At 32.8% G+C, this 24,534-nt stretch overlaps 2 protein-coding genes across 6 annotated transcripts; both read left to right on the top strand.

The window, feature by feature from the left end:
* The first annotated feature begins 129 nt into the window (after positions 1-129).
* LOC123691743 lies at positions 130-12,040 on the top strand. Its single transcript, XM_045636323.1, has 2 exons — positions 130-272; positions 11,383-12,040. Exons 1-2 carry the CDS (start codon positions 130-132, stop codon positions 12,038-12,040), a joined length of 801 nt encoding a protein of 266 aa, XP_045492279.1.
* Positions 7,808-15,948, top strand: LOC123693080 (monocarboxylate transporter 2-like). Of its 5 annotated transcripts, none has more exons than XM_045638059.1 (8): positions 7,808-7,999; positions 12,724-12,885; positions 13,600-13,870; positions 14,195-14,397; positions 14,468-14,702; positions 14,809-14,978; positions 15,050-15,215; positions 15,449-15,948. In XM_045638059.1, the coding sequence occupies exons 2-8, from the start codon at positions 12,775-12,777 to the stop codon at positions 15,799-15,801; spliced, it is 1,509 nt and encodes a 502-aa protein (XP_045494015.1). In that variant the 5' UTR covers positions 7,808-7,999; positions 12,724-12,774; the 3' UTR covers positions 15,802-15,948. The 5 variants fall into 5 exon arrangements, with proteins under 5 accessions (XP_045494015.1, XP_045494007.1, XP_045493987.1 ...); XM_045638051.1 differs by having other exon boundaries at positions 14,468-14,720; positions 15,053-15,215; XM_045638031.1 differs by having other exon boundaries at positions 7,809-7,999; positions 14,468-14,720.
* The last annotated feature ends 8,586 nt before the right edge of the window (positions 15,949-24,534 follow it).

Here is a 24,534-nt window from a genome sequence, read left to right as displayed (position 1 = left end):
ACTATAAAATTCAGTTCCTACTAAAGGTAGGAAATTTACAACAGATTTTATTTTCATCTCAAACCTCTGTTTGACCCTGTGGTTTGGTTTGACCCCTGTCAACACGGATTTCTTCCAGGGCGTTCAACCATGTCTAACCTTTTGGAATACGTCAGCGACATCAATGAAGAGCTCGAAAAACAAAATGAAATTCATGCTATCTATACAGATTTCTCCAAGGCATTTGACATGGTTGACTTTTGGCCTTCTTGTCCAAAAGTTGTACCACGCAGGTATTTGCGGCTCTCTGCTCAGATGGTGCGAATCATATCTTCGTAATAGGTCCCAATTAGTTACACTCAGAGGTTACAAGTCAGTCGCTCGACCAGTACCCTCAGGCGTACCTCAAGGCTCTCACCTCGGTCCTCTCTTTTTTCTTCTGTACGTTAACGACCTAGGTGCCAACATTACGTCTAAGTACCAAATGTTCGCCGACGATCTCAAATTGTATAGGGTAATAAAAAACCATGAAGATGCCAAATGCCTTCGCAAATGCCTTCGCAAACGCCTTCGCAAACGTCTTCGCAAACGCCTTCGCAAACGCCTTCGCAAACGCCTTCGCAAACGCCTTCGCAAACGCCTTCGCAAACGCCTTCGCAAATGCCTTCGCAAATGCCTTCGCAAATGCCTTCGCAAATGCCTTCGCAAATGCCTTCGCAAATGCCTTCGCAAATGCCTTCGCAAATGCCTTTGCAATTGCCGGCGGCACAGCCGCCGGCCATGCCACCGGCATTTGAGGTTCGAAGACCTGGATATGACTTTGGGTACATACAGTTGCTAGTTACATATTATTTTTTATACGCAACGACGCACGCGACGGAAGCTTAAATGGAGTAACTTCTCCCGTTTTCCCAATATTTCCCTTCACTGCTCTGCTCATATTGATCGTAGCGTAATAAAAAGTATACTATAACCTGCCCAGGAGTATGAAGAATAAATTGTGCCAAATTTCGTTTAAATCCGTCGTGTAGTTTTTGTTTATATAACGAATATACAGACAGACAGACAGACAGACAAAAATTTTACTGATTGCATTTTTGGCATCAGTAGCGATCCCTTATCACCCCTTCATTATTTTTTTTAAATATACTTCATGTACAGAATTGGCCTCTCTACAGATTTATTATCTTATTCTTAATATATATAAATCTCGTGTCACAATGTTTGTCCTCAATGGACTCCTAAACCACTAAACCGATTATAATAAAATTCGCACACCATATGCAGTTCGATCCAACTTGAGAGATAGGATAGTTTTTATGAAAAAAAAAACGAAAACATGTAGGTACCACGGGCGAAGCTGGGGTGAACCGCTAGTAAGTATCTATAGATATAGATTTATATTTTTAGATGCTTAAATATGCATCTGTTAATTATACATTAATATATTCTGTTTAACCCAATTAACCTTACATATTCTAAGAAATGATTTCCCGGGAAACAGTGCCTTTGAAACAATCAAGTAATGATATAACCACATCTGGTTGTTTGATGTTTGCATTGTGTTATAGTTCGTTAATCATGTGTATCACGGAGAGGTTTTATGCGTATATTATTAAGCGTTTTAATTTTTTACGCATGTTGTGGAATAGCATAATGTGCTATCAATCACACTATTTATACACTATGAATGTACCTACATAGTTATATATTTGTAAGTTTTAATTTTACATACGCACTTTTAAATATGCTGTAAATAAATTGTTATTAAAATACAATAAGAATGTAATAAATATTAATAATTTTGTTACTGATATATTAAAAACTTATAAGGTAATGCGGTCACTTCTTAAAAATAAGTTAGTAAAGTTGTTGAAGGACGTCCTATTGAATGCCAGTGTCGAGAAAAATAAAAACTCAGTCAAAAAAACATCAAAATCTCATTAGTTCCCATTTCATACCGAAACGACACTACGGAAGCTGTATAACTAATGTACGGTAATAAACAGAGATGAGAAATGTCGTATTTCTTTTAACAACTTCTCTATTTCATCCATTTTCTGGTTTAAAGGTGTTGTTACGTGGAAATGAACGATACCTAGGCGACGTTTTAATTATATTACAAGGAACTGGCGATACTCTTGGTATTTATAAACCAGTTTACATTTGATTAATTAATTAGTTTTATGTTTACATTCGCTGAAGATTTATTTTTACAAAACCCGTAAAATATTTTCGATAGGGGAGTAAGTAGAATTACTGATCTTAGATTATATTATATAGCCTAGAATCTAGATAATATTATTTTTTATTAAGGAATTAAAATATGAATCTAAGGTGATTTCCCACAATAACCGAAAATATGCATGAGCTTTATAGCTAATTTTAAATCCATCGATATAAATTTGATATTTGGTTATCTTCCTCTCGATGTTAACAGTTTACGGTTTTTCCTACATACGTTTTCATTTCTTTATATGTAACACGTTTGACGCATTGTGATTGACAAATTTTGAATAAAGGGTGATTTTTTTGCTTGTATCTTTTTGGCAATACTGACTTGATAGATCACGCGTGAATCGTGTCTTGTGTCTTTATCAAACTTGTTCAGTTTGGTCTACAATTTAACCATGAATCGACTTACGAACGAACAACGCTTGCAAATTATTGAATTTTACTATCAAAATTCATGCTCGGTTAAGAGAGTGTGAAGTCGGTTAAGAAGTGCGCGATGCACTTCTTCGATTGAAGATTTTTTTTTTGCCCAAAATGGAAGAATTAGACATTCCTCACATGTTGTTTCTAAAAGACGGTGCCACATGCCAGCACGCACACAGCACGCGAAACAATAGCCCAATTGAGAGCCGCCTTCGGCGAACAGTTTATCTCACGTTTTGGGCCCGTCGATTGGCCGCCTAGTTCGTGTGATCTAACGCCTTTGGACTATTTCTTATGCCTACAGGGATAAACCAGCAATGATTGACGTACTGGGAGCCAATGTTGAAGCATTTATTCTTCATATACCAGCCGATATGTTGTAGAGAGTGTGCCGACATTGGGCCTTGCGAATGGACCATCTGAACCGGAGCCGCGGCCAGTATTTGCATGAAATCATCTTCAAACATTAAATTATATTGATCGTTCTATCCATTACATTATTGGTTACATGAAATTTTTCAAATTTTTGTTTTTTTTTTTTTGAAAATCAAATCCTATACCTCTTAAAAAATCACCCGTTATAAATGAGGTTGAAAATGTGTTTCTACAGATTGGTAAGTATTGGAATTAATTTTCTAGAAATTCTTGTTTTTTTGCGTTGTATCATAAAAATTATATAATATGCGATAGTCCGTTCCTTGATAATTTCAATTTAAATTATTTTTATTGTAACATGATGATCTTATATAGAGTCTTTAGTAAATAACATCAAATGAGTATCAATTTCATTTTTATTAAATTTTATAGTCGACTCGAGAACAAATACGAACAACGATCAGTTTTTGAATAAAAATATTTATTAACTTATGACAGTTAATAAATATTTTTATTATACAATAATAGACAAAACTGCAATATCAAATTAATCTGTCTATTATTGTTTTATAAGTATGCATTTACACTTTCATTATACAATGTTAATAAACTTGATTCCATTCTCATTATGTTTCGTTTGATCGTCACAATCACTGATCATAGTTACCTGTGTTTATTCATCCTTTCCAGGAAATAAATATTCCACTTCCATTATTCATAGAGCTAGTAATGGGTCATTTTCCTTGTTCTTATTTGGATAATAAAGGTTATTTGTCATCATTTTATTGAACATGGGTTGTTCTCTAATTATAGACTCGTGCTATAGATTCATGGTGCTTTAAGACTGGACAATAACCGTTCAATCTTTTTCAAAATCTGTGAAGAGATTCATTTAGAGATAATAAAACTAGAAAGATAAATAAGATAGTTATTATGGGCCATATATAATTGGTAATCATCAGAAAACAAGTTAAGACGCCTAGACCGCAATTATTATCAAAATTAAGAAGCAAATATATAAAAATTATGTTATAGTGGTAGCCAAACGCTGGCCACCGAACACTTAAAGTATTGTATGCTCTACCTTATTATTTTCAATTTATATTTAAAAAAAAAATTATAATATTAATATAACGATTTAATGCATATAGAATATTACAATTCCCTATATCTGAGCATACTATAATATAATATTATAATGTAAACGTGTATGGGAAATCCCATAGTCCCAAGTATGTGAAATATGTATGACTGGAACAATAATTAATTTACACATCATCACATTGTAACCGCAATAATTCATACCCGAGCTAATGTTTTTTTATCACATTACATCACACAATTTTTTATATATTCCAGTTTTTTAAATTTTATGAATTTTACTCATATAAGGAGGAATGCTGGCTTTAATGATTGAAAGGTGCTGTAGTTAAAGAAACTATGAATATAAATAAAGCGAGTTTAAAGCTATCTATTAAAAAATAAATATTTTATATATTAAGTATATTTATTTCAAGGTCCTCTTTGATACAAATCCATACTAATATTATAAATGCGAAAGTAACTCTGTCTGTCTGTCTGTTACTCAATCACGCCTAAACTACTGAACCAATTTGCATGAAATTTGGTATGGAGATATTTTGATACCCGAGAAAGGACATAGGCTACCTTTTATTGCGAAATATGTACCACGGGCGAAGCCGGGGTGGACCACTAGTAACATATATATTTATAAATTTATACAAATAACATAATATATATAAATTTTTTGGAAATATATCTGTCAAAAAAAGAAAAAAAGAGAGTGTCTACTGTCTTTATTTTGCTCTATATTTTGTCAGCATATAATTTCACTTTTAACCACATCGTTATTGTTAAACGAAATTCATTCCTACAATAACGCTATTACAGTTGTTATTTGAACGATACTGCAGAATTCCAAGAATTTACAATTTATCTGTATGTCGGCGCCGACGATCGTGTAAATACCGTACTCGGAACGTAGGCATTCAGCAAATCCGTAATCCTCACACCATCACGATCGAACAGCGCGCATTTTAGAACTGTACTCTATTACCAAAAACATTTACACTAAAGACTTGGAATGACGTAGGATATGGAGTGCCTACAATTTTGTATTAGTAAATCGTTTGCGATTAAATAAATGCCAATATGATGGAAGGTACATACTTTTAAAAATAATCACGCGGTTACAATATATGAACAATATTAAAGCGCGTCACACACGGTGAAGATATGAATATTTTATGTTAAGATACTCTAATATAAAACGTTATAGTATCTTAAGGTATCCGGTATCAACGTTCTGACCATCATTTTTCTTTTTGTCATTGCGTACTAAGACCCCTGTAGAACCGCCATCCTGTTACAAATGACCCACAAAATTTCGGGTCATTTGGGGTCACCGTGTGTGACGCGCTTGACACTTATTGTATATAGATATTTATATTTTTCTTACGTTTACGTGTATCGTTTTAAATATGAAAATTAAGATGAAGGTTAACGTTGGCCTAATTAAAATTAATAGTTAACCTGATGACCATAATTTGTCACAATGAGACAAGAATTACAAGATGTTGTGACTAATCTAAATAAACAAAACGACGATCTAAATATACATTAAGAGTACAGTTAAGATAATAAGTGGTGTTTTAACGTAAATTGCTTCAGTTATTTATTTTCTTTCGTGTTTTTATTTATTTCGCTCACAATTCACAAAATACTGTGCAAAAAATTATAACCAACTTAGGTACTCATAAAGATGTGACAATTAGTCAAACGAACCCTCGGTTCAAATTCTTTATAATTCTAACGTTATTAATATTTCTTAAGAACAAGAAATAATTTATTTCTTGGACCATTAGAATCCTAAGCTAGCTTCATTGCTGAAAGAATTTCACTACGATTAATAACGAGTAATGGCTTAGTAAGTTCTTTGTTTTAGCGGGATTCCTTTGAGCAGAGCCTTTCACGTTTTAATTGAGTTTTGATAAAATTTTCAAGGCTCCCCAAATAACTTATTAATGATGATTATGCATATATTTGACCTTGTTTATATTTTATAAACTAGGTTAAAACGTTGAATTAATGTAAACTTACGAATATCTAAAAATGCCGCACGACTTGTTAATAGATGTATGCATGAGAGAAATTCTCGAAATTGAATAATCTAGACACGTGGCAGCGTGTCAAGCCGAGTTCAAGCGAAGAGAACTGGCGAGCAGCAGCGTGTGTATATTTACACGAACCATTTGGAGCCACTTTTCACCCCCTAATAACTCGAAAACTATTTAAGTTAAATAAACCAAATTTGGTACATATCAAGAGGACCCCAAGGTAAACAAGAACCTTAATTTTCATAAATACAGATTTAATTTTCATAAATACAGAGTTGCGTAGATATTAATGTCCAAAAATCGCAATTTTTAAGACTGACTGACTCATTGATATATACAAAACCTAACCCACTTCCAGATGACCTAGAAAGTTAAAATTTTGTAATCAACTAGGTAATAGTGTGTGTACAAAGGAAAAAATCAGTAAATACTGAATTTATCTGTATTTAATTTTTTTTCAATGACATTAATTTTGTTTGTATGGAAAAATGGAAAAGTTTATAAAAATAGAAAATATTATATTCACCTTACTAGTCTTAAAAAGTAGATCAAAACTAATCAGTGGCCGAAAAAAAATTTGAAATCCATCAATAAATGACTGAGATATAGATTATTGAAGTTTACATATTTTAGCACGAAACATCTGTAGATTCGATGCGCCTCTGACATCACACTCACTCGCGCTAGTATCGCTAGGGCGGATTACTTCGATTGCATTATTTCTTTATTCAAAACTGTTATTCAACGTAAAATAAAAGGAAATTGTAATAAAAATATTGCTCATACAGTTAAAAATAATATATAATTTTGCATATTCACATTTATTTAGTTTAGTTTTAATTTCATTGTAATGGAAGAAGGCTTCGTCGAAGGTCGAAATGATTTAATTTGCGAAATATTAATATAAGAGAAACATCTTAAGGCGCGTTTAGAGTAAAATTTCAAGATCGCGTCATGGCAATACCGTCATATCATGGAGTAAGGAGACGATTTTTCTACAACGATCTTTGCATCTTGGTAATAATGTGTACAAATTCACGCTGGATGTTAAGAAAATCATGTAATCTTTTAAACAGAAAACGAGTTTAAAAAATTGCAGATAATGACGGGGCAATGTGCGCTGACATTCATAACATACAAGAAAATATAGAAAATAATACAAAACAAACCATACAGAGAAACCGCAAGAAAAAATAAAAAAAAAATTCGTATACAAAAAGTATTATATTCATAAAGTAAATCAAATTTGCAGAGTAATTTTCTGTACAAAAAGTAATGATATCCCACCAAAAACATAAATGTAAAAATTGGAGCCGAGTTCAATCGTTGACTAAATTTTCCAAAAAAAGAAATGAGATCTAAATGTGTGCCAAGTTCTGCAGACAGTCAGAAATTTATTTACAAAGATGTATTAAGTTCTTAGGTTGACTGAAAACTCAATTGTTTTATTTTCCCTTAGAGAACAATGTTTATTCCAAAATATGACTTTTTAATTTGAATAATATAATTATTTTCACAAAGCAAACAACTAATGACCTATTGAACCCCATAATTTGATGAGGCTAGTTTTTAGAACCTCACAAAATATAGGAACATAAGAATTATAGGCACAGAAAAAGCGACTTTGTTTTATACTATGTAGTGACTAGAAAAATCTAGTTTTAGACAAGTGGACTGAAATGCTTCGAGCAGCAATTGCTTAGCGAGGCTGCTCGCTCTGTGTAGACCCGCCTATAAATAATGATGATGATGATGGATTGGTCTTATGCAATTACGAAATAATACATACCTAGTATGCTGATAAAAATATGAAGAAAATTTTGCCAGATATACGTCATTCATTCTATTAGGTACGTATGCTTCAAATAGGGTGCGAAATGAAAAATGTGCTTACGCATTGATAACATTGCAACACTTAATAAATTTATTACGATCTTGATATCCCATTTACGCGTGTGCGTCCACATCGATCGGTTGTATGTACCTAACAATAAATAATTATTTAGGTAGTGCAAACGTGTATGTTTCGTGACCTGACTTTGTGTGGATTATGACTTTACATATGATTTAGGTAAGGCTCTAATGGTATTAAGTTTTGTGGACCCCTGTCTTAACTGTAGCTATAGGCACTGATTTCACTAACCATTTTTTTTATTTTATAGTTAGATATATTATAGCTGATATACATTAGAATATTTCGGTGTAAAATGTTTTCCACTAATGTGAAAAGAGAGAAAATAAAAATTTTAAAACTGCTATGCCAGTGACCTGTGATTAAAGTCTGTATATTTAAATATATTTGAAAGTTCGATTTTCAAATAGGTAATATTTGTTCGATACTATCATATTATTTTTCCAGGTGATTAATTGCGAAGTAATCCAACCATTATCGTACGTTTGTTTTAAATCAATATAGAAAGCTGGTAAAGGGAATTAGTGTTTGGAAAATATATGATCTGATAGGAAAAACTAGTTGCTAGCCACATATTAGTGATTAAATAGTTATTATTTATAATTCACTAGCTTTCCGCCCGCGGCTTCGCCCGCGTTTTCAAAGAAAAACCCGCATAGTTCCCGTTCCCGAGGGATTTCCGGGATAAAACCTATCCTATCTCTCAAGTTGGATCGAACTGCACATGGTGTGCGAATTTTATTATAATCGGTTAAGTGGTTTAGGAGTCCATTGAGGACAAACATTGTGACACGAGATTTATATATATTAAGACTAGCTTTCCGCCCGCGGCTTTGCCCGCGTTTTCAAAGAAAAACCCGCATAGTTCCCGTTCCCGAGGGATTTCCGGGATAAAACCTATCCTATCTCTCAAGTTGGATCGAACTGCACATGGTGTGCGAATTTTATTATAATCGGTTAAGAGGTTTAGGAGTCCATTGAGGACAAACATTGTGACACGAGATTTATATACATTAAGAAGATTATTTGTACACCAATATTATATCATAATAAATTTACCCTATAGTTGCAAGTTGAGCTTAAAATATAATAAGCACACACTTCTTGCACTTATAAAATAATAAGTATTAAAGAACTTCGTGTCACCCGTTACTTCATGTATGACAAACATTTCAAAACCAAAATCAGTTAAATCGGCCCAGCTGTTCTAGAGTTCGCAAGACTATAATTAGTTATTAGCAGATCTGCGTTCTAACATTGTCCTAAAACATGATATGTATTTCATAATTATTAACACACACAAGTATACTTTAAAATTTTGCCAAAAAATATACGTATAAATAATGTCTTTAATAATATCTACTACAACTAAATTATTATTAGACCAATTTAGCTATAATAAATTTCCAATCATTATAAAATGTATGTGATAGGTATATATTATGTACTAGATACATACACAATAATTATCAAGTAAATTTAATTAAAAACACGTTCATGAACGTGTTTTAACAAAAAATTATCTTATGAATAAGATAATTTTTTGTTTAATATTTGATAATAATCTCAATCTTATTAGCATAAATATTGCACGCAAATATTGTTATCAGATAAAGAAACGTATCGTATCAACGTTGACAAGAGAGAATTTTAGTATAGTTGGTTATTTGATATGCTGTTCCTCTTGCTATTTTGGTTATAGTCCGGGCTGTCTGGCTGGCCGCAGTGGTTGCGTTTATTAATGCGCATCTTATCTGCACAGGAAAATATCCTTAATTTAAAGTCATTTTTAACGCGTAATTTTTAATCTTTTGCCTTTAGATAGATCCATCAGACATACATTTTTTATTGCAAGACGTTATTTTCGTTGTTAAATATTAGACATGCATTAATTTTTTAAATAAGTAAGTAGGTAAAAATGGAAAAGTTTTCTCATGTTGAAAATATTATATTCACCATAATAGTGTTAGAATATACTTAGATCGAAACTAATCAATAGCTGAAAAAATTTTGAAATCCACCAATAAATGACTGAGATATAGATTACTAGCTTTCCACCCGCGGCATCGCCCGCGCAGTCAAAGCAAAACCCGCATAGTTCCCGTTCCCGTGAGATTTCTGGGATAAAACCTATCCTATGTCCTTTCTCGGGTATCAAAATATCTCTATACCAATTATATGCAATTTGGTTCAGTAGTTAAGGCGTGATTGAGTAACAGACTGACAGACAGAGCTACTTTCGCATTTATAATATTAGTATGGATTGAAATTTACATAATATTTTTTCACGAAACATATTCTGTGGATTCGATGCGCCTTGACGTCATCACACTCACTCGCGCTAGAGCGCTAGGGCTGATTACTTCGATTGTATGATTTCTTTATTGAAAACTGTTATTCAACGTAAAATAAAAGAAAATTGTAATAAAAATATTGCTCATACAGTTGAAAATAATAATTATAATATAATTTTACATAAGTATTCACATTTATTTATTCTTTATTTATATGAGTGTTAAGTTTAATTTTAATTTCAGTGTCATGGAAGAAGGCTTCATCGAAGGTAGAAATGATTTAATTTGGGTAATATTAATATTAATATAAGTGTAACATCTTTAGGCGCGTTGAGAGTAAGATTTCAAGATCGCGTCATAGCAATACCGTCACGTCATGGGGTAAGGCGACGATTCTTCTACGACGTTCTTTGCATCTTGGTTATTATAGTGTGTGTACAAATTCACGCTGGATGTTTAGAAAATCATGTAATTTTTTTTAACAGAAAACGAGTTTAAAAAATTGCAGATAATGACCGGGCAATGTGCGCAGACATTCATAACATACAAGAGAAAAGTCATATTTTGGAATAAACGTTGTTCTCTAAGGGAAAATAAAACAATTGAGATTTCAGTTCACCTAAGAACTTAATACATCTTTGTAAATAAATTTCTGGACTGTCTTCAGAACTTGGCACACATTTAGATCTCAATTCTTTTTTCGGCAAATTAAGTCAACGATTGAAATTGGCTCCAATTTTTACATTTATGTTTTTGGTGGGATAATATTATTACCGTGTAAAAAGTAAAAAGCGAAACTAGTAACTAGTAAACTAGTGAGTATCTACATATTATGATAGGTAATTTTCTAGTTCTTGTTTGAATTTCGTCACATCTCTTATAATAATTTATTTGTAAACTCTCATCAATCACATGCACTCAATCAACGGTCAGCCCATAATTCAAAGTGTAACAATAGGTACACATCACAATTTTCATTTATTTTAATTAGTTATTTTTACTTACTAAAATACCTGAAAGCCACTAGGACCCCGAGCGAAACTCGGCAGGATATTGTCATCGGCGACAAGACATTCGCGGCTGTACATGACTTTGTGTACCTGGGATCATTAATATCAGACCAGAACGAAATATCTGCAGAAATATGCAAACGAATCATGGCTGCAAACAAGTGCTACTTCGGCCTTCTGAGATATTTTCGATCGAAACTGCTATCCCGAAACATAAAGGTACTGCTATACAAGACCCTACTAAGACCGGTACTAACATATGGGTCCGAAAGCTGGGTCTTGAGCAAAAAAGATGAGGATTGCCTGCTGGTCTTCGAACGAAAAATCCTCAGACGAATATTCGGTGCTGTGCTGGAAAATAGACGTTGGAGAACACGGTATAATCATGAGCTTTATGGAATGTACAAGGAGCCGAATGTCATAAAGACCATAAAACTCGGCCGTTTACGCTGGGCCGGACACGTTGCACGTATGGACGACAACAGGGCTCCTCTGCGTCTGCTTGATGGAAAACCAGATGGACGTAGAAATCGTGGAAGACCAAAGCTCCGTTGGTTGGATGGCGTGGAACAGGACTTAAAGACGATAGATGTGAAAAATTGGAGAACCCGGGCAAAGGATCGAGATGTCTGGAAGAAAATACTAGACCAGGCCAAGGCCCACTCGCGGCTGTAGAGCCTCAGATGATGATGATGATGATTTTTACTTTTTATTAATCCTAGGTATTTAACACATCTATACTAATATTATAAAGCTGAAGAGTTTGTTTGTTTGTTTTAACGCACTAATCTCGGGAACTACTGGTCCGATTTGAAAAATTCTTTCGGTGTTAGATAGCCCATTTATCGAGGAAGGATATAGGCTATATTTCATCACGCTACGGGCAACAGGAGTGGAGCCACGGGGGTGAAACCGAGTGGAGCAGCTAGTATTCTATAAAGATGGAACAGATTAAAATATAATGGTAATTTACATAAATAAATTTTACCTAGCAAATTACAAAAAAACTAGTTTACAAAGTGTTTTATGAAAACCTTTACTCTTCTATTATACTGATATTATGTTAGAGTATAGGTTTTTTACCACTATTTTCCATTATATCTTTCCACAACCGGTAATTAATATTTGACTCGGTTCACTCGGCTACTTGGTATTGTGATAAATACCATGTATGACGTATGTCGTACGTACGTAATATGTCCAATGACCAGTTACTCTGAGGTCATATTTTCAAATCAAGAGATATTATAGTAACTACTTAAAATAATAGCCGTTTCGAGATTGGCGGTCAAAAGTGTTAAAATTAACCTTTCCGTATCGCTATTTCAGGGTGTTAACAACAAATTATTTTTTTTTAGAAAAACACTCACATGAAGTTTTTTAATGAAACATAAGGAAAAACAGGAAACATGTCGAAGAAAAATTCATTAGCGTTCCCAAGGACGGAGAAAAGGATAAAACTAGTGCCCCCTGATGGAGGTTGGGGGTGGATGGTTTTAATAGGAACTGGACTTTCCAATGTAAGTAAGAACATCATTAAGGTATCTACCAGTAAGCAGTTATATTGTATAAAAGTTTGTAGTATGTATCTTCATATAGTACAATAAAAATAAAAACAAGAAATTGAGCAATGAAGTAAAATACAGGAATTTTTTTATCACTATTCACGATCCTTCGAACACAGAAGTCTTGATTTTTAGTTACACTTCAATTTTTAAAATATATATAGTGTTGAATTATATTTTTTTTAAATAGATTTGGTAGATGATTTTTATACATACTTATATTAGTATTATCATAGATACATAATATTATTACCTTGAATGAAGATCACGGATTCTTACCAAACGATATGATAGGTAATTTTCTTTTTATTTCATAATAGCCTCCCATAATTTGAACCTAGAACCGTAGATAACATGTTTGAATAAATTACTCAAAACTGCTAAATGAAGAAATATCAACGAAATTTGAATCTTTTAAGATAATTTCAGTAAATTAATTTGATTGTTATTTGATTGTTACTATTTCAATTTATTCATGAAAAGTATATTTACATTGAAACTCTGTAAAATAACAAATATGAGGTAATCCGAAACTTTTTCTATATTAATGGCAAGCATATTATTATATTCAAAAATCTAGTGGTATTCAGTTTTAATACATATTCTGATTGTTCTAAAATTTTTAAGCAATTTTTTTGAGTATTAAATCAAGATGAAATTTTATTTTAGATATTCAATCAGTCTATGTTGACCCTCTTCAGCTTGCTATACGGAGATGCTCTGGAAGCAATGGGACACACGACGCAAGGAGCGGCCATAGTTCTCAGTGTTATGCTTTTTGTGTCCAATTTCGGTGGTCCGATCGCCGGTGCTCTAGTTAAATTGACGTCAGCCAGATTTGTGTGCGTCACTGGAGCTGTGTTCTGTACCACAGGAATATTCTGTAGTGGATTTTCAACGAACATAGTGCATTTGATTATAAGTTACAGCATACTTTTAGGTAATGTTGTCATTTCAAAGTTTATATTTTCAGTATTTCAATTTTCAACTCCAAACAGGCTGTGTTGTGCCAAGTATTTTTGTTGCATTTAAAATTATTTTACTCATATTTTTTAATAAAACACCGTGATATAACCCTCCTAGTTCTGTTCCAACCTTATTCTTATACAGCTGAACAAAGCTCAGATATTGCAGTTTCCTCCCATCAAATCCATTTTGTTTTTTCTTCTTACCATATCCGCGACAATATAGGTACATATACTATACCTACATACAATTAGCTATAAAATTCGTTGATTAATACTTACAGTTAATTCTATTTCAGGTCTAGGCTTAGGTTTTATTCAAAATGCTGGATTCGTGTCCATAAATAGCTACTTTAAGTTGAAAAAGAGTATTGCAGTTGGAATAGCATTGGCGGGAACCGGTATTGGGCAGACCATAATGCCTCATGTGGTGCAATATCTTTTGGACCATTATGGGTTTAGAGGAGCATGTTTACTTCTCTCTTCCCTCAGCTTGCATGGGGTAGGTATACCAACCTATATCGATTCCGTTGATAGCTCTTTAAATCAATTAACAAAATTTGTAATTTAAGATTTTTGGAACGCTGTTAATACAGCCCGTGGAATGGCACATGAAAAAAGTAGTAGAAGAAGTTGTAGTTGATGAAAAAATTTCGCTATTAGAGAATAATCACGAAAATAATGATGACGTATACAAGGGTACTCGACGCGCAACTGTCCCAACAGTATTGCATGAAAATGGCAAGGAAAAAGAAAGTTCTCATAAAATATATCAAAGTCATACCGAATTACAGATGCATCAAAATGGTAATAGTCCTATGAATGGTACGCATTTCAATTAAAAATTGCCTGTATTTCACATAATCTTATGATGTATAATGTAGGTATATTGTACATAATTTTTATTTTCTAGGACATAATCACGCAGAACCAAAGAAAAACAAAACAATTCTACAAAAAATATACGATTTACTTGATATTTCCCTTTTATCCAGCCCACGATTTTTAAATGTTATACTCGGAACAGCTTTAACATTTATTTCAATACAAAACTTCAGCATGCTATATCCACTTTTCCTGCAGGTATTTATTCCTATTTCCATAACAAATTTATTGATGATATTCTAAAAATTTAAAATTTTTTTTAATTGTAGAAGGTTGCGGGTATGAATAAACAAGAAACTGCTAACTGCATGTCAGCCGTAGCGTTTCCAGATATTATTGGAAGACTTGCATTGCCGCAAGCGCAATCAAAATTCAAAATATCAGCTAGAATGACGTTGGTATTGACCAGTATTTGGTTACTTGTAATAAGACAAAGTAAGTAACCATTCCAAAATAGATCTGAGCATTTAAATTAATAGAAAATAATTTACTTATTTTACACGATACTCTAATTTATATTTTACTGTCGCAGTAAATTGATATTATCACCATCAAAAATTCCATATTTGGGGTATATGTTTCCACGTAATTTGATAAGGGATTAATCTAATCTAGCTGCATGTCCTTTAACTTAATAAGGTATTTATAATATTTGATCTCTTTTACAGTTTTGGCCTACCAAACGGATATGTTCGTGTTGCTTGCTATGTCATCATTATATGGCTTTGGAAGAAGTATGGTGAGTGTATCTAAGAACATTGCAATCTCAGAACAATGTAGAATGGATCAGGTAGCGTCAGCTGTAGGTCTAGGAATGTTAAGTATGGGAATCATCGTCCCTCCTATGGGCTACTTCCTAGGCTGGATAAGAGATTATACTGGTAGTTACATAATTTGTATAACTGCGCAAAACGCAATTCTAGTGATGTTCCTAATCATGTGGATACCGGATATGTTACATCAATATTACCAAGATAAAAAGAAAAATAAAAAAATTGTAGAAGAAACGCAGATGACGTAAGTATACTAGATGAATTCACACAGACTGTGATATTAATAAGCCAAATGAATCAAGACTAGCATAATTATGAAGTAAAAGGCTGCATAATTGTTGAACATATGAAGCCCTGCCGAGAGAAGTTGGCCGTGATGTTTTCAAATGTATACGTGTACAATTAACTAAAGTAACTCAATTTACACCAGTTAGCATTTATAACATTGAGACTGATGTAGTAAGGTAAAGGCTCCTAATACGGCGGTAGTCAAAATCGCTTCCTAATACGGTGGTATTTCTTTTTTCGAGTTTTATTCCTGTTTTATAAATTTTAAGTACACCAAAACGTAAGCTATTTATTCCAAATTTATTACTCCATGACTTAACTAACGTTTGCAAGTATAGCACATAGACAACACAACAAGATCAATCAATCTGTGTAACGGCATCGACATGAGAGGTGTTTCCATACAAACGCGAAACAACAAAAGTAAGTACACTAATATTTATAAACTAAGTTTTTCGTATTAAAAAGCCGTTCAAGTTTGTATATGTATTGTTTATTGCATTTTCCTACTATTACACTCACTATTTAAATAGCTTGTTTCATATTTGTAAGTCATTTTCTACCCAAAAAATAAGAAATAAAATACCGCCGTAATACGATACAAATTTTATAGATTAATCCTAATACGGTGGCATAACTCCGAAATAGGAAAAATACTGGGCATGTTTAATTGTTTATAACTTGAATTTTATTTACTTATTGAATTAATTCCAAGATTAGTTGGAATAATTATTAATCTGATAAATTAGAAACCATATTCTGCGGTATGTTTTCTTAATTAGAAATCCAGTTAAATATGAAAATGGTTGAGTACAAAATGTTTGTTTCTTAGAAGGGGTAAAAATAGGAAGGTGTATTTTAATGTATCACAAATCATTTATTTTGTATAACTGTTGATTTGAGTTTTACACATCTGAGCCAAAAAACTGTTATCATTTGATTAAGCATTTACATTCTCTTGTTTATCGAATTTTTGATGGGTCAGAATTAGGATTATTAAAAACACGAGTAGTTTTCCTATTACGGTGGTAGATATTTCCAGGTAACTCTGTATTAGGTTATATATGATCTCCTATTACGGCCCTATTTCATAGAACTTAAAATTACCAGATTTAGGGTTGCGTAAATAAATAAGAAGTTTTGTGTCTTTTTTTGTGGATTCTTATTTGATATGCGTGTTTTTTTTCCGATAAAACTAAAAGCATAAATGAAACACATTAAAAGTGAATCAACGTAATCAAACCAATGGTTAATGAATAAAAAACTTACAATTTACTTTACTAACACATTCCTATTATTTAACAAATATTATTTGTACGGAACTTCAATGTATATAATATCTGACCCTCCGTATTAGGAGCCGCCTACCGCAGTATTAGGCTCTGACCAAAATCATACCTCCGTATTAGGGAAAATCGACATGACTATTTAAATATTTTTTTAAAATAAGAAATATTATGAAAATAAACATAGACTCAACAGCAATACAAAATTTAAGTTCCACTTTTAACGATAAAGTGGTTTGGCACCTTTAGAAATACTTACAAATGCTTATTTTTGATACTTACTTTCAAATGTTGCGAAATACCTCCGTATTAGGTGCTTTTACCTTAATTTGTGTGAAAGGAAGACATACTTAATATTAATTTAATTTAACAAAAATGTACGTTATTTCTAGTCGTATTTCATTATTTTCCTAACTCTGCAACTATTTTGAGATTTTTGAAGACATAATAAATTAAATGAACTACAACTATTACAGACTAGATCATATTATTTTTTATTAAGGAATTAAAATATGAATCTAAGGGGATTTCCCATGATAATCGAAAATATGCTTGAGCTTTATAGCTAAATTTTAAATCCATCGATATAAATTTGATATGGTTATCTTCCTCTCGACGTTAACAAATTACGGTTTTTCCTAAATATGATTAAATTTCTTTATATGAAATAATATGTTTGACGCATTGTGATTGACATATTTTGAAATATAAATATAAGGTTAAAATTGTCTTTCTACAGGTATACAAGAATTTTCTAGAAATAAGCATATTGTGAGTAACATATTATTATATGTGAGTGTGAGTGATATTTAAAGTTTAAACATAATGAATATGATAGTTTCGTTATAATTCTATTGAAATTATGTTTATCATAATAATATGATGATATATAATATAAGTCTTCAGTAATTAATATCTTTGTATAATTTATATCATAATATTAAATTCGACTCGAGAACAATCATCAGTATTTGAATAAAAATATTAATGTATCTGTCGTATTAAATTCTATTATTGATTTATAAAATATGAATTTACTCATTATAAAATGTTAATAAACTTGATTCCATTCTCATTATGTTTCGTTTGATCGTCACAATCACTGATCATAGTTACCTGTGTGTTTATTCATCCTTTCCAAGAAATAAATATTCCACTTCCATTATTCATAGAGCTAGTAATGGGTCATTTTCCTTGTTCTTATTTGGATAATAAAGGTTATTTGTCATCTTTTTATTGAACATTGATTGTTCCCTAATTATAGACTCGTGCTATAATTTCCTGGTGCTTAAAACTGGACCATAACTGTTCATTTAGTTCCTAAATTTGAGGCGAACTTTCTTAATAAGCTTAATAGATTATAAAACTACAAAGATAAATAAGATAATTAAGGTCCATCCATACTAATATTACAAATGCGAAAGTAACTCTGTCTGTCTGTCTGTTACTCAATCACGCCTAAACTGCTGAACCAATTTTCATGATAATTATTTGGTATGGAGATATTTGGATACCCGAGAAAGGACATAGGCTACTTTTTATCCCGGGAGAATGACACAATCCCGGAAATCCCACGGGAACGGGAACTATGCGGGTTTTTCTTTGACTGCGCGGGCGAAGACGCGGGCGGAAACCTAGTTCATTATAATTCTAACGTAATTAATATTTCTTAAGAACAAGAAATACTTGCAATTGATAGCACGAGCCTCGGCAGACGACCACAAGCGCGCCGATTCCCACGGCATGTGGTCTGGTGTGGCGCGGTCGGATCTGTGAAGCAATCCGGCCGTGGGAACCCACCTTAAGATCAAAGGTGCGGCGTGGCGCGGTGCGACGGCGTCTGTCGACGTCCGTCAGGGCCTGCCGTCTGTGGCGCGTCAGTGTTCGGAACCGATAATTATCGTACAAATACGATAATTTTGTGCCTACGTACGATGTACGATAGCATCTACGATAATTTTGTGCCTACGTAGCTGATGGAGTGGACGAACGAACTTATTTTCGAGTTTTTAACTCTGTACGAAAATGAACCAGCTCTATGGAATTGTTCAAAACCTCAATATAAAAATAGAAATGATGTTAATGATGCCTGGTTACGAATAAAAACCCACTTAACACATGGAAATATACCTATCGTTGAATTAAAAAAAAAAGAAAATTTATTAGGTATTAGTAGGAATGAGCGTCCACCGGCCTCGCCGGACGCACACAGGCCGTGGGAACGCTCAGTTCAGATGGCGACGGATGGCGACAGGCGCCTGTCGTCTGCCAATGCCTGTGAAGCAATCAGGCCGTGGGAATCCACCTTAATGATGATTATGCATATATTTAACCTTGTTTATATTTAATAAACTAGGTTAAAACGTTGAATTAATGTAAACTAACGAATATCTAAAAGTGCCGCATAGCTTGTTAAAAGATAAATTATTTGATTTTATTTGATTAGATCTATCTATGCACGAGAGAAATCCTCGAAATTAAATAATATTACGCAAAAGTACTAAATGTAGCAATTACCTATCACTATAATGTCATACGCACATTATTGCTATACATTTTACAGTAGGCGTACGAAATATTTCCTGTAAACGTTTATGCAACATTGAAAGTATATCCTTATACAAAACAAGATTTAGACTCTCGGTTTGTTTAAAATTAGAAATTCATAATATTAATATAAATGCAATTAAATGGATAACATCGAGAATAAAATAAATAAGCTGCAAATTGTGCAAGTTTCACAGTCCATGCTCGACTGTATAGCGTAAGTAGGTACTGAAAACAAATATCAACGGAACTAAGCAAAGAACCAAACAAATCCAATCAGCCGCAAACGTTTTCTAGAAAAGGGAAGAATAGCTTTTAAATACTAACATTTTTTACAAAACGGTTCTTCTAGCAAATGAACAGGAACATTTTGGTTAAATTGGTTTTGTAAAAGTACGCAAACAAGTATGGCGAACTTTGTTTGATTAGTGAGACGTGAATACAAAGCAATTAGCCACAATTTTATTGATATTTTCAGTACGGCTAACATGCTTCAAATATTAATAATGTTGTGGTTTGCCCATGATAGTCACACAACAAAATAGGTATATGAATGAATTTGTGGTTATTTGTTAATATTATTTATATACCGGTGCATTTTAACGGCAATGTTGTGTTTGTCGATAATAACTTAATTTAATTCACATCTAATTAAATTTCAATGAAATATATTTAGAATTATTTTTAATTTGGTCTAATTTGTGTGAAAATTGAAAACTGGTGAAAAGGATTAACTTACATCACTTTGGATTTTATATATAGTGGGCGTATTGTAATCTTTTTAAGCTATTGCATAGCTTCTATCGCGGGCCTTGAGCGCGGGGACCGAATTGAGAAATTCCGTAACGAAAAAACCTCACGCTCCCCACTCCGACGGGCGGAGGTGTGGCTTGAAGGCTTAGCATGCAATAGCTTTACCGCGGCAGTCCCCGAGTGACACGCCTCGTTTTTTTAAATTATTATTATGTTTGTAAATGTGAATCGCGGAAAATACCGAGTTTTACATATTTTTTTGTTTAATTCTTTCACTTCTGTTCATTATGTTTAAGCAGTGTTGTATAGGTACCTATAAAATTTAAGCGAGAAGATGAATATGAGACTCTGCTCGTCCATCCATATCTATGGTACCATATTAAAAACTATGATTTAGTTCATAATATGTACGAAAAGGGACAGTGCCGGCGTTAGGGGGGGGGGGGGGGGGGGGGGGCTAGAGGGGGCAATGGCCCGGGGCGAAAAATTATGGGGGGGCGCCAAGATCTGAAGTACTTATACTCTTACTGATACTCTTTTTTAATCGGTTCCATCATTGATAGGTCGCGACCATAATAAAGATTAACGTAAACCAAGATGTAAACATAAACAATACACAGTTGTTAGATATCTGAAAATCAGTGCAGCAATACATTTTAAATAATGGTTGCTGCTTTGCTGACGGGGAGTCCTTTTTGCCTCCATTACTATCTTTTTTTTTCTGTTTTGTGTATTAATTACTAAGAGTTACATGGTGGCAAATAAAACGATTTCTATTTCTATTTCTATTTCTTTCGAAAATGGGGTTAGTCCCGCTATGGTATGGTCCCGGTATGGCACCCTCTTAAAATACCTATCAAAAAGTGCCGCTATGGTACCCTTCAGTTTTTGGTACTGTTGTAAAGAAAAGTTATACAATGCGTTAAGAAAAAAATAGTATTAATAAAAAATATCTTTTCTTAACTATTATAGTTAAGCAAGATAATATTTATTAATACTATTTTTTAAACAAATCACGCTCGGTAATTGTCGTTTCACTTCAGGTAGTTACCTGACCAACCGGTTTTTTCGTAAAACAATAGAGACGAGCCCTTCCTCGAATTCGTATCTAGCTCTTCCCTTTTGTTTTTATGAAAATAGAGAGAGACAGTATTATTCCGGGTTTAGTTTGCTATTTGCAGGATAGCTTGTTAGTTTATCTATTGCAATGTCTGGGTCAAGTAGTGCACGTGGTGTAAATTTAATAATTATTGACAGTCGACGCGGTGGAAAAACTTTATTACGTGCCGGACATAAACATATTAAACGCAGAGAAAATAAAAATTCAAGTACTTGGCATTGTGTAAATAGGAGAAATAGTATTAAATGTAGTGGATATATAACTATTGACAATACCAATAATACAATAATTAAAGATTATAAACACAGTGATCAGTGCGTGCCACATTTTGAAGACAATGAAGTTCAAATGGCTATAATTGAGTGCAAAAAAGAAGTAAATTCAAATTACGGATCAGTACAGAAAAGTATATTATTGGCTGTCGCCTTCTATTACAGACGGTTACTGAAAAAAATATAATTTTAAAAATTACATTGCAATTAATATTTCGTTTTACTGTTTGATATTTTTTTATAAATATTTTGAATTAATAAAAGACTGATTTAATATCGCAAACAGACGTTTTATTGATACACTCCTAAAAGTATTTATTTATAGATACACTTTTCTTTTCAGTTGTACCTTCTATTGTCTAACGTAGATCTAAAAGATGGGTACCATAGCGGGACTTTTTGATAGGTATTTTAAGAGGGTGCCATACCGGGACCATACCATAGCGGGACTAACCGCGAAAATGTGTAATTGTAAAATCTTTATTTTGGGACGAATATCCCAACAATAAATGTATTTTGAAGGCTTTGATAACGTAAGACTAACCAGTGGATGTCACACAAAAACGTTTCACATTTCCTGGATCAAATCTATATTTAATTGGATTTTCCGATAGCGTCGGTGTCTGTAAAGATTACTGTAATAGCTCGGGTGCCAAATTCGTCTCATAATGTGACTAGCATAATAGCATTGATAAATCTCAAATAATGTTAAAATATCTCACTAACAGGCGTAGTTTCACGTTGGACGGATGTATGGCATAAAATTACTCAATTTTAAAGTGTGAACATGTGTTTTGTTAACTGATTTTGTGGGTTATGAATGTGTTATGAGTTTTGAATAGGTAATGAGTGAATAAGTTGTGTATTGTGTAATTTTGTACATTCATTATAGTTGAGATGAGTATCATTAATGAAGGTCGGTAGAATACTTATGCATTATATGATGTATATTATTTTAGTTTTCTGAGACATATTTTTAAATAATTTTCAAAAATTTGCCGCATTAAAAGTATAAAATTAGTTTGATTATATGAAACTAGCTTTCCGCCCGCGGCTTCGCCCGTGTTTTCAAAGAAAATCCCGTTACCGTAGGATTTCCGAGATAAAACCTACCCTATATCCTTTCTCAGGTATCAAAATAACTCTATGCCAAATTTCATGCAAATTGTTTCAGTAGTTAAGGCGTGATTGAGTAACAGACAGACAGTAGAGTTACTTTCGCATTTTTAATATTAGTATGGATGTTACCTACTCTGTCTTGTAATTACTTGTTACCATTTAAATTATGACATCCGATTCTTTGATCAAAATGAAAAATCATTAGAAGTGAGTTTCGAGGACGTATATTATGTTCTATGTGTAGGTATATTGAATAATTTACAATTTAAATAACCCATATTACAATAATTATTGTAAGAATACAAACATTCAAAAAAGAAAATTCAAACTGTTTCGGTCCATAATATTATATCTACCTAACGCAAATTATTTGATCGTAATAAAAATAATATAATGGTACTATTCAAAAGAGATTTTGATGTGGAGACAAATTTGAATAAATCTGGCCCACCAAAAACATTTTCATGTAAAATGTTGCCAAGACGAGCCCATATGACTCGCACTGTCAAAAAGTTATCAGATCTCATGTAGAGCCAAGCTTCTAACACTACACGCCCTAACTCTACAAGGCCTAACTTCACAAACTCTACACCTTAGTCAAAATATGTGGCTGGCTATCTGGCTATCTAACACTGAAAGAATTTTTTAAATCGGTCCAGTAGTTCCCGAGATAAGCGCGTTCAAACAAACAAACAAACTCTTCAGCTTTATAATATTAGTATAGATATATATATTTGCAGGTTGACTCCCTATATACAGATTTCTTTAAGGCCTTTGATCGCGTTAATCATAATTATTATTCTATTAATAAATGCTGCTCATCTTGGAATACACGGCAACCTGCACCGTTGGCTTCAGTCGTATCTTATGAACCGATCGCAAATGGTTACTGTATTTGGATACGACTCAATTGCCTATCACACAAAATCTGGAGTTCCCCAGGGCTCCATTTCATTTAGGACCATTATTATTTCTAATATTTATAAATGACATATAATAGAGAGTAATTGTCTGGCTTATGCTGATGATCTTAAAATTTACCGTGCAATAAAAAGCGTAGAAGATTGTAAATTATTACAATATGACATAAATAAAATTCATGATTGGTGTATAGATAATTGTATGGAACTAAATATTAATAAGTGTAAAGTGATAACATTTTCAAAAAGTAAATATAAAATCGAGTTTCCATACAGAATCTCAAATTTCGTGTTAGAAAGAGTTCATCAGGTATCAGATTTAGGAGTAATATTTGATTCGGTATTGTCATTTAGAAACCATTATGACCACATTTGTAGCAAAGCAAAGGCTTTATACTCAGAGTTGCCAAACCATTTCAATGTCCATCTTCTTGGATTACTCTTTATAACTCTCTTGTAAGAAGCGTCCTTGAATACTGTTCGTTAGTATGGTCACCAATATATAATATACATATTGATAAAATTGAGGCAATCCAGCGACGATTTGTAAGATCATTGTGTATTAGATTAGGTTTGAGGAATAGTATTAAGGAGTATGATGACAGACTTTTAAAATTTAACATGAAAAGTTTGAAGAATCGGAGGATTAACTCCGATCTTTGTTATATTCACAGGA

Source organism: Colias croceus, chromosome 1 (genome assembly GCF_905220415.1).
Source record: "Colias croceus chromosome 1, ilColCroc2.1".
Lineage (NCBI taxonomy): Eukaryota > Metazoa > Arthropoda > Insecta > Lepidoptera > Pieridae > Colias > Colias croceus.
Note: the sequence above shows the minus strand (reverse complement) of the source record. Positions and strands in the feature narration are given on the sequence as shown.